The 17,675-nt window shown below is 37.0% G+C and overlaps 2 protein-coding genes across 2 annotated transcripts; both read right to left on the reverse strand.

The window, feature by feature from the left end:
* Positions 1-9,498: 9,498 nt before the first annotated feature.
* LOC100852760 (uncharacterized) lies at positions 9,499-11,309 on the reverse strand. The gene is made up of 5 exons (XM_059738341.1): positions 10,841-11,309; positions 10,299-10,401; positions 10,008-10,195; positions 9,856-9,928; positions 9,499-9,765 (listed from the first exon to the last, which is right to left on the reverse strand). The coding sequence occupies exons 1-5, from the start codon at positions 10,928-10,930 to the stop codon at positions 9,611-9,613; spliced, it is 609 nt and encodes a 202-aa protein (XP_059594324.1). The 5' UTR covers positions 10,931-11,309; the 3' UTR covers positions 9,499-9,610.
* A 1,800-nt stretch (positions 11,310-13,109) lies between these two features.
* On the reverse strand, positions 13,110-17,244 carry LOC100265491 (adenine DNA glycosylase). The gene is made up of 7 exons (XM_002264991.5): positions 16,666-17,244; positions 16,521-16,580; positions 15,777-15,896; positions 15,596-15,693; positions 14,428-14,966; positions 14,163-14,269; positions 13,110-13,589 (listed from the first exon to the last, which is right to left on the reverse strand). The coding sequence occupies exons 1-7, from the start codon at positions 17,170-17,172 to the stop codon at positions 13,500-13,502; spliced, it is 1,521 nt and encodes a 506-aa protein (XP_002265027.3). The 5' UTR covers positions 17,173-17,244; the 3' UTR covers positions 13,110-13,499.
* Positions 17,245-17,675: the final 431 nt, after the last annotated feature.

The raw sequence follows: 17,675 nt of genomic DNA on the forward strand, positions 1-17,675 counted from the left end.
CATTTAAGTCATTCCCTAAGTGTTTTTCAAAAATAGAAAATCCAAAAGATAAGTGCTTGAATAATAATAGGTTTCTTTAAAGTAATAATCTGGTCGGTTTCATATATATAATTTTAGAAAGAATGGTAAGGATGTTGAAGGTCTCTGTGGAGAGGAAAACCTTCTTGGTTAGGCTTGAAGGCCAGTCCAGTGGAAAATGGTGCTCGCTTACAGAGTACAATAGGGGTTCTGTTTTCGCCTTAAGTTTTGAGAAGGAAGAGGTTGGTTAGTTGATCGAACATTTGACGAAGGCCATCGAGCTGAAGAGTTACATGGGTTTCAACAAAAAATATGGGGGAAAATCCAATGTCCATTTAATGGAGGTATGCTTCAACAACTATGGGAGGTTTATAAGGCTTTCGGAGTTCACCTCCAACAGAAAGTCAACTTTCCTGGTAATACCCGAGGGCGAGAAGGGTAGGGGATATGAGCAAATAAAAAGTACGTTGTCTTCAATGTTGGTGGTCCCCTTCTCGAATATAGATGAAAAGGGAAGTCAGTGCAGGGAAGAAAGATTTAATCACAAACATGTGGGTCATTTGTACCTATCATTTGCAAATGTAGTCAGAGAAGAAGAATCGAGAAGATGAGGCCTTGTTCCAATTGGGAGGTGGGAGAGAGCAGTGGTGTGCAAATGCCTAGCAGATTTTGATAATTGGGTTGAGGTTGGTCTTGCTCTGGCGAAAAGATTAGAGCAAAAAGGTGTGGTGACTATCGTCCCATTCTCTGGCGAAAAAGGTTTGTTTTTTGTAGAAACGATAAAGGAAGTTTTCTCTCTCCAGGAATTAGGGTTTCTCAAGATTAAGGGAGGGTATACAGTTTAGTTGAGAAGGTGGTCACCAAGAGAAAATTCAAAAGTCGTGGGGAAGTTTAGAGGAGGATGGATAGAATTATGGGGATTACCCTTTCATTTATGGTCTGAGGAACATCTGAAGAAAATTGTGGAGCAATGGGGGACAATGACAGAGATCGATTGGCAGACGTTGAAATTGTATGATCTTTGCAAGGTGAGGATGAGAATTTTAATGAAGGAACGGTCAGTTCTCCCAGCTTTGATCGAGGTGTTAGATAGGGGATGTGTGTTCACAATTTCAGTTGCAGTGGTTAGAGTTGAAGACGTTAGGCGAGATAAAGAAATAGGTGAGTCAGCTCGGGAGGATAATGAGCCTCACTCGTGGACAGGTGGTAGTAGGCGGGATGAGAAAGTTAGATCAACGACTGAAGGAAGGTCCTTTGTTGGGGTAGTTGGCAGAATGAAAGAAAGTGGAGATAGTTAAAAGGTTGAAGCAGTTCCTGTGGGGACACATGGCAAGAGAATATTAGAAGTGAGGGGAATAGCTGGTTCCAACCCTCGTCGTCATTCATTTTGAATTCAAACAAACAGAGAATAAGGCATGCTGGGCCAAAGCAGGATGGCAAAGTTTGGGCCGGAAGGGATAAGGCCTACTCAATTGATGAGGAAGGGCATCGAGCCTCTAATTCAATGCAAAAGAGAAGGGCTCAATCTCCTCTTAATCCCAAACCATTGGTTGAAACAGACTTAGGCTGGGAGAGGTGTGATAATTTGAAAGGCCCACTTTCGAAGTTGTGCCATAAAACGGGAAGAAAACAACCCATTTTTTAGAAAGAATCTTTACGCAGAGAAGGCTCCTCTGCAATGGGAAATGGGAAGTTAGTCTTAGAGGTCTCTGATGCCCAGCCGAAGGGCTCTGTGATGAAGTTCGGTTCAAAGAAGTTGTGGACTACTTTTATTCCTCCATGTTCTGGATGCCGACTGGGGTTCGAAGTCAAAGCGACCCTCTAATGCATGAAAAACCATCGTCAGATTGTGAAGCTTCTCCAAAGGAAGATGCTTTCGAAGCAGGAACATTGATTGAACAAAGATTCAACGCTAGTCCACTCGCTTTTTGTTGATCATCAGGGTTCCGAAAGGGTGTTCGAGGGTAGGGGCTTCGTCAATAAGAGGATATGCGGATTTGCGCTAATCCTTTAACGATGAAGACATAGCGGGATATAAGGGCCTCAAGGGTTTTGTTCATTGTGGCTCATCAGTCATGGTTTTTCCTTCTAATCTAATAATCAGATAAAAATTGCTCAACTTTGTGGGGACTTGTGAAATGATGGTAGTGAAAAACTTGGAGGTATCTTCGTATTCACATTCTCAATCATCTTTGTCATTTTTCTTCCTCTCTTTGGCTTGGAACTTCCACCTATGAGTCCTCTTGTTCCCATTCTTCCCAGTTCAGTCATTTAGTCTCAGTATTCTACAAAATCTCGAGTTATTTCTGAATTTTTTTCCAAAAAAAATGACAATGGTGCTTTATGTCAAGAGTTTATTGGCAATCCTAACTTAGATGTTGTGGAGTCCCAACTAGCTTATCTGAACCAAATGCCCGAGGGTATAAACCCCCCTTAAGACCATGCCCAACATGTCAAATGAGGCCCCCAACCTGGTTACAATTAGCCAGGGTGAAGCTGAGTTCTCCCCGTTGGGCGAGTTCCAAATAGAAAGCCTTTCCCCCAACAAAATGACTAAAGTTCGTGAGGTCTTAAGTGCTCTAAATATTAAGGTGTATTCTAAGAGGAAGAACAGATTCTCTACAGGTATTTGAGACTTGTTGGAATTGGTTTGGAGTTTTAGGGTTAGTGAGGTTTATCCATGAAAATCATTAGTTGGAATACTAGGGGTTTGGGATCTAGGAAAAAATGTAGGGTGGTTAAAGATTTTTTGCGGCTTGAGAATCCGGATGTTGTGATGTTTTAGGAAACAAAAAGGGAGGTGTGTGATAGAAGGTTTGTTGGTAGTGTCTGGACGGATAGAAATAAGGAGTGGGCTGCTCTTCCGACATGCAGGGCTTCAAGTGGGATTTGGATTATTTGGGAAGAAACTATGCAGTGAGGGGTGGTAATAGACTTATTTTCTGTCTCAATCAAGTTTGTGTTAGACGTATGTGGACCCTGTGGCTGTCCACACCCAAACAACCCTTACTTAGGAAGGATTTTTTGGTGGAGCTTTTAGACATTTTTGGCCTTTCTTTTCCTTTATGGTGTGTGGGCGGTGATTTTAATGTTATAAGGAGAAGTTCAGAAAATTGGGAGGCTCTAATTTAACTTCTAGTATGAGGGACTTTGATGGTTTTATAAGAGATTGTAAATTACTTGACCCCTCCTTACAGGATGTCCCATTCACTTGGTCAAACATGCAAAAGTCACCTGTGTGTAAAAGATTGGATTGGTTTATTTACTCAAATGAGTGAGAGCCTTTCTTTCCCCAAAGCCTTCAAGAAGTTCTTCCTATATAGACATCGAATCATTGGCCGATAGTTTTGGATACCAATCTGTTCAAGTGGGGCTCAACACCTTTTAGATTTGAGAATATGTGGTTGCAACATCCTAGTTTCAAAGAATGCTTCGGTAGTTGGTGGAGAGGTTTTCAAGGAAATGGTTGGGAAGGTTACAAGTTTATGAGGAAGTTATAATTTGTTAAGGCCAAATTGAAAGGTTGGAATAAGGATTCTTTTGGAAAGCTAAAGGAAATGAAAAAAAACATCCTGAATGAAATAACTAACATTGACGTCGTTGAGCAAGAAAAGGTTCTTTCTTCTGAACTTTCAGTTCAAAGAGCTTTAAGAAAATGGGGGCTAGAGGAATTAATTTTAAGGGAAGAAATTCATTGGAGACAAAAAGTTTGGGTGAAATGGGTTAAATAAGGGGATTGCAATTCAAAGTTTTTTCACAAAGTGGCTAATGACAAATGAAATAGGAAATTCATCAAGTTTTTGGAAAACGAAAGAGGTTTAGTGTTGAATAATTCTAAGAGCATCACAGAGGAGATCTTACTTTATTTTGAAAAGCTTTACTCGAATCCTCCTGGAGAGTCATGGAGAGTAGAAGGCTTAGATTGGTCCCCTATCTCAGAAGAGAATGCTTCTAGGTTGGATTCCCCTTTTATTGAAGAAAAGATTTCTAAAGCCATATTTCAGTTAGATAGGGATAAAGCGTTGGGACCTGATGAATTTACTATTGCGGTGTTTCAAGATTGTTGGGATGTGATCATGGAGGACTTAGTGAGGGTGTTCGCAGAGTTTCACAAAAACTGGATTATCGATCAAAGCACCAATGCCTCTTTCATTGTTCTTTTGCCCAAAAAAATCCAAACAAAGAAAATCTCAGACTTTAGACCAATTAGTTTGATCACTTGTCTCTATAATATAATAGCCAAAGTTCTTTCAGGGCAATTAAGAGGGGTATTACATGAAACTATCCATTCTACTCAGGGTGCTTTTGTTCAAGGAAGACAAATTTTGGGCACAGTTCTTATAGCCAATGAGATAGTGAATGAGAAAAGATGATCAGGGGAGGAAGGAGTTGTCTTCAAAATTGACTTTGAAAATACTTACAACCATGTGAGTTGGGATTTTTTGGATCATGTGTTGGAGAATTAGGGGTTTAGTTCTAGATGGAGGACCTGGATGAGAGGTTGTTTGTCTACGGTCTCTTATGCAGTTCTCATGAATGGAAACGCTAAAGAGTGGGTCAAGGCAACTAGAGGAGTAAGACAAAGTGACCCTCTATACCTTTTTCTATTTACTATCGTCACAGATGTGTTAAGTATGATGTTGTTGAGAGCAGAGGAAAGAAGTTTGTTGGAAGGTTTTAGGGTAGGTAGGAATAGAACAAGGGTGACCCATCTGCAATTCGCAGATGATACCATTTTCTTTTCTAACACTTGTGCAAAAGATCTGCAAACTCTCAAGAGTTTATTGTTAGTGTTTGGGTAAATTTCTGGGTTTTATGTCAATCTTAACAAAAGTAATCTTTTTGGCATCAACCTTGATTAGAATCATCTTTCTAGGTTGGTCTTGATGCTTGATTGTAAGGCTTCTGATTGGCCTATAATCTACCTAGGTCTTTATTTGGGAGGGAATCCAAAGGCTTGTGGCTTTTGGGATTCAGTGATTGAGAGAATCTTGCGGAGATTAGATGAGTGGTAAAAGGCTTACTTATCTTTTAGAGGTAGGATAACTCTTATCCATTCATGCCTTTCCCACATTCCTAGCTACTTTCTCTCCTTGTTTAAGATTCCCGCTTCAGTGGCTGCAAAAATTGAGAGATTGCAAAGGGATTTCCTGTGGTCAGGGGTTGGGGAAGGTAAAAGAGATTATCTTATTAGTTGGGATGTAGTGTGTAAACTTAAGGTTAAAGGGGGATTGGGTTTTGGGAAGATTTTTTTTAAGGAATCTCACTCTTTTAGGGAAATGGTTGTGGAGGTATCCTAGGGAGAGTTCAACTATGTGTCATCAAGTCATTTTAAGAATTTATGGGACACATTCCAATGGTTGGGATGCCAACACTATAGTCAGATGGTCACATCATTGCCCTTAGAGGGCTATTGCACAAGTTTTTCAAGATTTTTCCAAGTATACTAGGTTTGTGGTAGGAGATGGGGAAAGAATTCACTTTTGGGAAGACTTGTGGTGGGGGGACCAACCTTTGGGGTTCTAATATCCAAGACTATTTAGAGTAGTCACGGATAAAAATATTTCTATATCTTCAATTCTCGTTTCTGCTCACCCCTTCTCTCTGAACTTTAATTTCTGTTGTAACCTTTTCGATTCTAAGATAGAAGATTTAGAAAGCCTCATGCAATCACTTGATTGTTTCCATTTATCCCCATCAGTTTTAGATGCGAGATCCTAGTCTTTATCTTCTTCAGGGCTATTTACAATCAATTTTTTTTTCTACCATTGTCCCATATTTTCGATTCATCTCCAGTTTTCCCTACTAAGTTTGTATGGAATTCTCAAGTCTCTTTTAAAGTCAAGTCTTTCGTCTGGTTAGTGGCACACAAGAAGGTAAATACTAATGACTTGCTACAATTGAGAATACCCTACAAAACTCTTAGTCCTGACATTTGTAAGTTGTGTATGAAGCATGGAGAATCAACAGATCATCTTTTCCTACATTGTTCCTGGACGATGGGGTTGTAGTACAGATTATTTCAGTTAGCCAAGATGATTCGGTTCCCCTGAGAAACATCTCCAACATGATGTCCATCAAATATAAAGGTTTTGGATTATCCAAGAAAGTGACAGTTTTGTGGTTAATTGCGTGCATTGCTTTAATTTGGGTTGCGTGGCAGGAAAGAAATGTGAGGATATTTGAAGATAAAACAAGGAATTCAGAGAATCTATGGGATTCAATTCACTTCCTTGTATCTCTTTGAGCTTTTTGTTCTATGGTTTTTAAGGGCATTCCCCTTAATGTGTTACAACTAGATTGGCTAGCAGTGTGTAGCTCCAATGAAATGGTTTAGCCTAGAGAGTTTGTTTGTTTTTACATTGTAGCTTATTGTTTTTGTATTCTTGTTGTTTTGTTTTTTATTTGGTGGGAGGATTCCTCATCATTCTCTAGTACTTCTTATTTCTATCAATACATCTCTTTGTTATTTCCTATAAATAAATAAATAAATCCAAATTTCTCCACTTCAAAAACCTCATTTCCAGGCATCCTCTTTGAAAGAAAAATACTAGCCACCCAAAATTTCTACACTCAAATTTTTGGCTATGTCAAGCCTTATCACAAGTTTCCCACGCAAGCTAACCCATATATTGTATGCTGCCCTCGTATGTTTCCAATATGTGTTGTACTTCAAGTCACCACTAAACCTTGATATGATCCCTCATAAACCTCGATCATTATGTTGCCTTGCTCAATAGCCACTCATGGTGCAATGTGCTACCTTATGGGGCTAGGTGTCGCAATGTCTAAGTCAAGGTGCTAACAAACCTCTCCTACCATGTGGTCTCTTTCCATTAAGTGCATATTTCTTCATGCTTGTGCTTGCTTTCTCCATGTTTCCTCTAATTTCTTCAACTAACCCTTGCCCAGTTTTAGCAAACTTAAATGTTGCAGGATTGTTGCTGCTTGTTGGCTACATCCTATTCATCACATCCAATTACATGAGTGGTTGTTGTCCAATTGCTATCTCCAAAGGGCTTAGTCTTGTTGAAGTACGCTTGTGTAAATTGTAGCACAATTGAGTTGTCTTTAGTAGCTCTAACCAATTTTGCTTGCAGTAACATAATGCCTCAAATATTCTTCTAGTATTACGTTAACCCTCTCTATTTACCCATCTATTTGAGGGTGGTTGGTCATTGATAACTTCAATTCTATAGCATCTTGAAGAGTTCAACCGAAAATCAGCCTGTGAAATGAGTGTCCTTATCACTCACAACATTTTCTAGTAACCCAAAGTGTTTAACCACATTACTAAAGAACAATCCTGTAGCTTATTTAACAAGGCATATTGTATAGGCAGGTAGATGCATGAAGAAATATGTAGATAAGGGAAAGAGGCCATTGGTGTTTCAAGTGGAAGATATTGTTGAAATTCACACCACAAATTTGGAAGAAGTTCAGTATCAAGAAGGTTCAAAAAGGTTTGATTACCAAGTATAATTCCAAAGAAATGAAGATTAGTGTCGTTGCATATAGGTTCAAGCTCCCGGATTGATTAAGAATCCATTCTTCATTCATAAGAGTTTTTTTTTAAACTATTCCATGAAGACCAAGATCCTACAAGAGTGCAACAAAAACTTGCACCACTTAAAATTTGAAAGCAGATTAATAAAAAGGTTTACAGGGTCCTTGATCATCAAACCTTGGGAAATCACAAAAATAAAAGGATAGATTACTTGATTCATTAGAAAGGGACATCTGAAAGTGAGGTAAGATAGGTAAAGAGAGCAACCTTTTAGCAATTTGAAGAAGTTGTACACAAGTATTTGTAATTTAAGTTGATAAGGACACTAACTCCACGTGGTGGGGAGGTTTATCAACACCTTAACTCAAACGATGTCACATTAAGGCCTCATGGGGTGGCATCTCGCATACATGAGTGCTTATTAAGTAAACAAGATGATGATTGAGGCTTATAGGGGATCATGTCAAGGCTTAGCGGTGGCTTGAGGTGCAACACATGTTGCTAACACATGAGGGCAACATCAAGGCCATGCAACTCAACACAACAAAAAATTTATGAAATTTAGGGTAGCCAGTATTTTCTCTTTAAAGAGGATGCCTAGAGATAGGATTTTTAAGTTATAAAAATTATTTTAAGGATTTTATTTTTATTTTTTAGAAAATCAATTATGTCTCCTCAAACACTTATGATGTCTCCTCTTGATATTAGGGAAATGACTTAAAATGCTCTTTAAAGAGGGGCTGTGTGACTTAAGGTGGTGATGGTGGCACAAGCTATGCCATACTAGGGGCACAACATGAGAGCTTTAGATATGAGCATGACATGATTGTGAGCTTTGCTAGTATGCACACATGAACACAATATCATGAGGTGTAGTGGAACCCATGGACACAATGACACAAGCGACTATGACACATGTATGAGCAAGGCTATCTTAGGTTAGAATGCATGGTTGGCACATGCATAGGCCAAAAAAGCAACACAAACCATGGGCTAAGAAAAGGGGTTGGCATTACGGCAATGTTGCGAGCATGTGGGCCAAGAGAGGGCTTGGCACACATGGGTAGCTTAGACACACAAGCAACAAAAACTCTACACATAAGGGGTTGACTAGACACTTGAGTGGGCTAATGTTCATGGGTTCAACAACAAGCATGGGTTGACACCATGCATGCCACACAGAGGACTCTTGGGCATTGAGACCAACCCAAGCAAGTGAAGTACCTTAGCATTGGGTAAGCCCAAGCAAGGGGCTACTGTCACAAGAAGGGCTTGACATGTGATGGGTTGACATGTGAGCTAAGATAAAAAGACACTTGGCATAGGCCGAACCAATCTATACAACAAACACCAAGTGGCAAGCACATGTATCAGCAAGCAAGTAGTTCCTATGATGGTGGCAAGGCAAATGGTGGGTTGTTGAGCTTGAGGATAGTTAGGCACTGATGAAGAAGCAAACATTGCATGTGGCCAATAGGTGACAATAGTTGAGGGTTTTTAATAAGTCAAAGACAAGTGGCAAATGGTTGAAGCATGGAGATAGGCTAAAGACATTTTAAATTAAAATTTGAGTTGAATTTGAATTCAACTTCTTTGTTCCTAGATACATGGGAGTCTTCAAAGCAATTCAATAATGCATCCACCAACCATTCATTCAAAGCATGAATTCACCAAGAGAGTGTGTGAGAATCTTGTAAATTCTTTCTAGAGTAATACAAGTTAGGGAGGGTTACCTTGTAATCTTGTTCTGACCTATCCCTCTCTTGTTACTTTCCTTTTTGCAATCCCATGTGGGTAAACATAGGTTGGCTTAGAGCGCTTCTAAACACCTCACAACATGAAAAATTTGTGGGAAAAATTTGTGCTTGTGACAAATATCCGTCATATGCAGTTGCAGTATAGCTTCTTTCACTGTCTTTCTTGTATTAAGGACAAGAATGCACAAATAGGAGAAACCTCTGGTACAAGATATAGACTTGCAAATCTTAATTTTTCTCTTAATTTATTTTTCCAAAGCCGAAATTTGTGTGGACAAGGTGATGATTTTACATGATGTGAATTGAATGGAAGAGCACAAATATGAAACTATTCTTTCCACACAGGAATGATTCCTTGAGCTGCCAAACGCTTCTCAACCCAGAAGACCACATGCTTTGCGGTGATTCTCTTCTCATCAATGAGAAAGGGCTCTACTGTGCTTGACCCTGATCCATAGGAGGACAGAGAAAACCCTTTTGGACCTACCCAACAAGATTACCAAATCCAGATTTCAGTGGGATACTCATTAGGGTCTGGCAGTGTAAAATCAGTAGTGTTAAGGCAGTGAGTACCTGTGAGGACTCCATTTAGGAAAAAGGCCCAGAATGAATAGGGAATGCCCTTCTTCTGAAAGGAACCTTCCAACTACAAATCAAAACATGAATTAGACAACCTGCTTGGTAGAATCATACACATAAACTGAACAGACAACCAGAGAGCTTACCCTGTTGTCCTGGAATGATAGTTCGATTTCCGATAAATCATCTTGAGCTTCAAGGATTGATTTCAGTGAAGGGATGACATCCTCCTCCATCATCTGGGGCAGTGGCTTTACTGGAGCTTTGGCTGGAGGTTTTGGCTTTGCAGGACCTTTTTCTTGGGCTGGTTTCACCTCCTTTGTCTCAGCAGCAACTAGGTAAAAACAAGTAGAATACATACTACTCCAATCAAGTCCCTTCCACTCATCTGATAAGAAACATAATATATATATATTTTAAAAAAAGAAAAAATATACCTGTGGGTGTTGATGATTCTTGAACAGCTGAGCAGGCAATGATTCTGCGTGAAGTCACTGGTTTACCAGCCATCTGATGCATGCACTGGCCATGTCTCAAACACTATTCACAATTGAAATTCAACACTACATGTTATATTTGGTCCGTAACACACTGGAGAAGAAGAAAGAAGACAAGTTTTTTGACATTTTCCCAGAAAACAGAAGATTGATTAACAACCCAGTTACATCTTCTACTATATTTTGCCACCACCTCTGAAGCTCTGAATATTCATTGAATGTATGACTAGTTTAACAAAACAATAGCCAATCCTATCCTATTGGGATAAGGTTGATGTGGGTCTAAATTTAGCATGTGAATTGGAAGTTTCAGCAAACGATTCAAACTATATACAATACTTGTGGGTGGGTGGATGGTTTTTTCATTTTGATTTTTTTTTTTTTTTTTTTTTTTTGTGGGGTGAGAAAATATAACAGAAAAAATTCATGAAAATTAGAGTTGAAGGAAGAGAAAGAGTAGAAAGGTTTGAGATGATGCATACCAGAGGGAGAGTGGAGGAGGTGGCTTCAGATTTTCGAGTGAAATAAGAGGATGAGGGAAAGCTTGACACTCCAATAGCTCTTATTGCCATTTTCTCTGGGGGGAGAGGACTTGAGAAAGAGATTGTGAGGCTTCCAAGATATCAATCCCACTCCCAATTTTTGTTTTAATCATGAAACACTTCTCGTTTATGCATTGGGTTTTCCATTTTTCTTTCTTTCTTTCTTTTTTTCTACAAAGAAATGAATATCAGAGGAAGAGAGTTAGAGGAGTTGTTTGATTAAAAAGAGGAGAGGAGATTGGAGGGAGAGGGAGAGGCAGAGGAGTGGTAAAAGGGACCTCTGCTTTCTCATCCACACACACCTTGGAACAATACATGCCACTGGTTTTTCTTTCTCCTCTCTCTGTCTCTCTCCAATCTCCATACCTACATATATAAATGTAATTGATAAGACCTCCAAGAAAGCACAAGTATATATATACTTCATTTGTGGATTTTTAAAGAATTGTGTTTGATTTCTAAAAAATATTAAAGAAAAAAAATGTTATATAAATATTTTATGTTGGGATACCATGAAAGAAAAAGTTAAGAAAATAACTAAGAGATAGATGAAATAAAATGTTAATTTTTATTTTTTTTAAAGTCCAAGGAAAATGTATGGGTTTGGATATCATTTTTTTTTCTAATTTTTAAATATAAAAAAAATTATCTTGTACTTTTGAATTTTTTTTTCAAAATTTTAAAAATTTGAGAATTAAATTTTAAAAAATTTAAAAAGCATACGTATCACTTTTTTTTTTCTATAAGATTTTTTATTTTTTAGAGAGAGACCTCTTTTATAACAAAGAAAGGATGAATGGGTGGAATTTTTCCCAAATAGTTATTAAAAAAATAAAATTATATTTAGAAATTCAAGTGATTTTTTTCTTTTGCATTATTCCTTAAAAAGACATTTGCACAGTAACGTAAGATGTAAAAAATTTTAAAATATTTTTCAATATCACTCAAAATACTTTATAAAAGTAACTAAAAACAAATTGAATTTCATTGAAGAACAATCTATTTTCATGATAAATTCTTAAAAATTTATTTTTTGATCAAAATTTGTTAAAGATGTTTTTTAAATTAGAATAATTTAATTTTTTTTTTTTTTGTAAATAGGTAGTAAAATGACTACATTAATATTACAATTAACTGAAGTTCATAAATGAACTTCATTTACTAATCTTTAGGAGAGTTAATGAGAACCATTTGGAAAGCCTTTTTAAGCTTTTCATCCCTTATAGAAAAAGCGTTTGTGCAAGAAAGAAATCATTTTCTTTCTCTCATTCTCTTTCTTTTTTTTTTTTTTCATTCCCTCAACTCTCTCATTTCTCTTCTCTGATTTCTTCCATTCTATTATATATATTATTAAAGTAATATACAGTTGTCTTTATTTTTATTTGCATTACATTTATCCTCATTTTATAACATTTTTAAAAATAATGCCCAACAAACCATACATTTTTTACCCCTAAGGGTTCTACTTTATTCACATTGATTGCTCTAGTTTTATAATTATTATTATTATTATTATTTTAAACCACAAGAGATATAAAATAGAAATTCTAACAGAACGCATACCTACACCCTCCTTCCCCAAGAGTTAATAGAAAATCTAAGCATCAATTCCTATTAAAAGAGACATGTGGGTATGTACAAATAGAGCTGCAGTATGAGACTAGGAATTGATGGTTTATCATATTTGGGATTTTCAATGTAGTGTTGGCATGACAAACCTCAATACCTGTTAGGCACTGTCAATCCATTCATTTTTTCCTTTTTTCTTGTTTTCCCATAAAACAAAAAAGGTGAGATTTCCGATTTCCTTTTAAATTGACACTATACCCTACATAGACTTTGAAGGAATATGAAATGGGCTGCTTTAAAAACCACCCAACTACAAAGCCCCTGCCTTCTCCACCATCCTCTGATGTGGAAGTAGAAAACATTGCTTGGTAACAAATGAGTGAAAGGAAACTCAACAGCAATACTGGTAGACTAAAATGTGAGGTAGATAAGGTTGGACTGATAATATTGGTAGGCGAATACGTCCAACCTCCTCAACCCATCCAAGTTGTAGCCCTAGTTATATAACTAATTCTTTCGGTAAATAGTTGTTTCCATCAATACGTATTCACAAAGTAAAGAAAAGTTTGATTCATGTGTACATTTAGGTCTTAAATGCACACTGAGCAAATTAACCCAGTAACAGTAATAAGAAGCAACAGATTGAAAATTTGAAGATGCATATATCTTGAAAGTTGAAACCAAGATGTCCTCTCAATTAGCTACAGAATATTTCTACATTATGATGTAAAAGTCCCTTGTTACAGACTTCTGGGCAAATCAATTGCAGCCTTTCTTCACATTCATGTCCATGAGATGACATTAACCACCTCAGGAGAAAATGAAAGTAATCTTACAGATAAATAAGACTCATTTCTTCTCCAAGAATAATCATCTGTAGATAAAACACATAACCACAAGAATCACTATGTTGCATGAATAAATGAAGCAGTTTTCTGGTTGACAAAGCAGAAGCAGCAAGCTACAAAATTTTCTTGTTGATTAAAGACGGTGATCAATGCACTGCATATTCATAGCAACAGGGTTTGTTTCAGGAATCCTTCAGTTTCTTGGAGTTGTTTTTCTTGTTTTGGCAAGGATGGGGTTCAAGGGCAACCTTTTTCTGAATCATATTGTAAACCTGCATCAGGATGACAGATTTGGATAAATAAATGATAATGAAAACAAGGAGATGCTAAAGTTAAGAGATTGGATATATTAGATAGGAACACTAATCATCAGGTTGAATACCTGGGCTCAGTAGGAACATAAAATCTAGAAGGGGAAAAAAAAGGAAGAACATCAAATTATCTGTTTGATTCAAATTTTGAGGTGTCTTGCAGTGTAGGATTGCTTTCTTTACCCTTATATTTGTTTACCATATGGTGTTGATTTTTATCAACACAATTGATGTTCATTTATAAAAATACCACTCGAGAACTTGATAAACATAAATTTTTGGTTTAAACTTAACTAAATTATTTATTTGAGCATTTTACCACATTCAATCAAACTACCTTTTCAAATGGGTATCATATGATGTGGTGAAGTTTTGAGTTATAGAATCATGCTACTTTTCTCACTCCTAAGGTAATATATGGCAATAATATTTGAATAGCAGCATTGCCAAATTACCTTTCTGACACCGCTACTTTTCCTACTCCTTAAGGTAATATATGGCAATAACATTTGAATAGCAGCATTGTCAAATTACCTTTCTGACACCAGATGTTAATCCCATGCTTGAAAGGGCCTCACTGTCAATCCATCTCCAAGTCATAGTTTCTTTGTCCTCATTTTCATATGAGATTTTCATCCCACCTTCATGTCAATAGGAAAAACAAGGATTTAAATATAAAGCAGATAACTAAGCTATAATATGTATGTGGGCATTGATGGATAGATAAGCACACCTGGGTACAGAGACACATACACAGACATACATATTTGAGAGTGAGAGTTTATAAGTAAGCCCAAACCTTTTAGATGCAGAACTAACAACTCCACATACATCGTAAGATGAATGTGAGTGAACACATGGACACATTCCCCAACATCTTCCCTTGAAACGATGCGACAGTTCTTTTTGGTATCAAGCTTGAATGACTTTAAAAAGCGATCAATTCTTTTTCTCCTTGTGGCCCCGTCAGCTTCTCCATCCAGCAGGACAGATGGGAATTCCCAAAGGCCAGCAAGCAAACCTTCATTAGGCCTTTTTACCAGAAGAAATCTACTGTTATATTGGGATCCCTTTGATATATCTTGCTCTTCCAATATCTTCACAACAGAAACAGCAGAAAAATCATGTCTTTTTTTGGCCTTTACAACTTTGACAGGATAATCTGTAACTAATATCGATCTATGGCTTTCAGACATTGATAGTACAGAGCATTGGTCAGAGACTGGACATGCAGAGCAGATTGGTTTTAGTGGAGTGCATATGGTTGCACCAAGTTCCATGAGAGCCTGGTTGAAATCTCCAGGCTTGCAAGGATCGACTAGTTGCCCAGCTAATCTCCTGGTCCAAAGATAATAAAGAACACAATAAACAAAAACCCCAAAAGAATTACCAAAAAAATATGTGTTGAAGAATGAAATTAGTATATATATATATATATATATATATATATATATATTTTTTTTGAAAAAAGAATGAAATTAGTATACACCAAAAGCAATTACGAGCATGATGGAAAATTTCATTATTTGCACCACAAAATAGCAGCATAGAGGTGCATAGTATGACATAGTGCATATATATAAAGAACTGAGTGCCAACTTTGGATTCAGGGTCAAAGCCACAAAATTTTCTTTTCGGGGGCTAAATTACATGAAGCATACTTTTTGGGTCAAAATCCAAATACCATATGAAAATTTAATATTGTGAAAGAGTCAAGGTTAAAATGAGAATATATTTGACAATGTTTAGGAGCCATTTTTGGGATTGGCATTTTCTTGGAGTGCCATATAAATCATGGAGAGAGTAACTAATTAATTAAGAATGGAATAATAGGAATTTTGAATTTCTTGTACCCTTTTTTGGGATGGGGAAGGGTTGCATGGCTCCCCTTAGACACTTGTTATCTCTGGCCCTATTTATATGTATCATTCATTAAAAAAATTGCTCCAAGTATCATAAAGCCTCACCAAATGTTCTTGATTGTTGCTGAATGTTTTGGATTTGAGGAGATAGCTTTTAGTCTGGCAATTACCCTTACTACATTTCCATCAACCACAGGCACTGCCTGAATCAGTAAATCTGGAAATTATTGAATGGCAAAAGATGCTTCTTACATAACTAGAACAGAAATTTGCAGAATTTTCTTACCTCCTTGAATGCAATCGAAGCAATTGCACCAGCTGTATAGTTTCCTATTCCTGGCACCTCCCGAAGAGCAGAGGTGGTTCTAGGAAACCCACATTTTCCTTCAGAAATCATCTTTGCTCCCTAACACATATGAAAAAGAACTAAAAAAAATCACGTCCTTGGCTGCAGGTATAAGGAAGAGATTCTAACTTTCTTGTTTTAAAAATAAGAAGTATGACTCTATTTTCCATTTTGCAAAAGTTCCTTTTATTATCAAATATTCATTCAAAAAACAATCCATAAATTGTTGTTCAGTACAAGAATCATACAAGGATCAATGCAGTGATGACACTAGAATATCTTTTAGTGCTAGTTGCAGTTTTGCAGATAAGACATATGTCTGGATTCGAGGAAAGAAATATGCTAGGTCTAAAGAGAGGGGCTCTATTTTTCCATTGCCATCTAAGGTAGCTGATTCTACTTCAACCTGCCTTCTGCGAAAGGTCCCTTCACCAAAGGTATTCAGTCTCCATAATTAATTTCATCTCTAAAAATAAATAATCTTCTTCCAGCCATCTCCTCTCTTATTGAACCTACCCTTTCTAGGAAGTGCAAGGCCTAGATTGGTAAACTGCTGTAAAAAATGAGCTACAAGCTCGGAGAATCACACATTGCTTCTGAACTAGAGGATAATTACTCCAAAAAAAAATTGAAATTAAATGAAAATTCTTATTATCAAGGTTGAAGAGAGCAACGAAATGTGACCTCCAATAGACAGCGAGCCCGTCTGTAATACCCCAAGCCTGCCCACATCTCGTTCACCTCCTGTTTCATCGGCACAACAACGGCGATTAGATATAACAAAAAATGGAGTCAAATTGCAGAAAACAAAGGGGAAATGAAGGAGTACCTCGAGAGAAGCTAGGGAGAGATGATGAAGAGTGGGCCACTTCTGCATCCAACGGTTGTAATAATCAATCACAGTCTCAACCCTCGTTTGCTGCAGCATCACTTCGGAAACCCATACAGCATAAGCCCTGTTGTCTAGGTCTTCATGGGCATCTGCATCATCTTCATCTTCGTGGGTCGTGGTGGTGGTTGGTGTTCTCCAAGGGAGGTTCCTCTTGTTGAGGTCGTACCACCCCAATAGAGAAGCCCTAATCTTTAGGGTTTCATCACGACCAAAATCCTCAATATCCATGACCTCAATTTCGGAGGTCGTTCTTTGTTTCCGTTTCCTCTTCTCTTTGTTGTCTCTGCTGCCATTCCTGGCCTCAACCTCATCATCCATGGAGGGAGAAATGGATGAATGTTGCAGAGCCAACAATGGAGGAGTAGCTTGGGACTGAAGGTACTTTTCCCGCCGCAAATGGGATTCAAACCAATGAACCCATCTTCCACTTGCAACACTACACATTTGGAGGGGAGGCCTCCCACCATTTTCCCATGGAAATTTTATTTGTTAACGATTAAAAAAAAGGTTCTTTGATTGTTAGATGGCATCTAAATTTGCAAATAAAAATGATAAAATTTTAATTAAATTTACAAAACATATAAATTTTATGAGATTTCCATTCAAACTAAAATTTTAATAATTACCCAATATCATGGAAAATATATTTCTAGAAATAATTTAGGTCATAAAATAATTGTTAAAGTAATGTTTTTAGGTTGTGAATATGAGTTACTTTAATTTCTTTATATTTAGCAAAATCGATACGATCAATGTTGCTTTTAAAGTATATTTAATAGTATTTTTATTCGAAATGTTTTAAGTAAAATATTTTTTCTATAAGCATTTTCAAGAAAATCATATGAAATATTTTTTAAAAAAAATACTATAAATGATTTTTTAAAATTTATCAAATACCTTTTTATTTTTATTTTAAAAAAAACACTTTTAAAACAAAAAACGTTTCC

Source organism: Vitis vinifera, chromosome 7 (genome assembly GCF_030704535.1).
Source record: "Vitis vinifera cultivar Pinot Noir 40024 chromosome 7, ASM3070453v1".
Classification (NCBI taxonomy): domain Eukaryota; kingdom Viridiplantae; phylum Streptophyta; class Magnoliopsida; order Vitales; family Vitaceae; genus Vitis; species Vitis vinifera.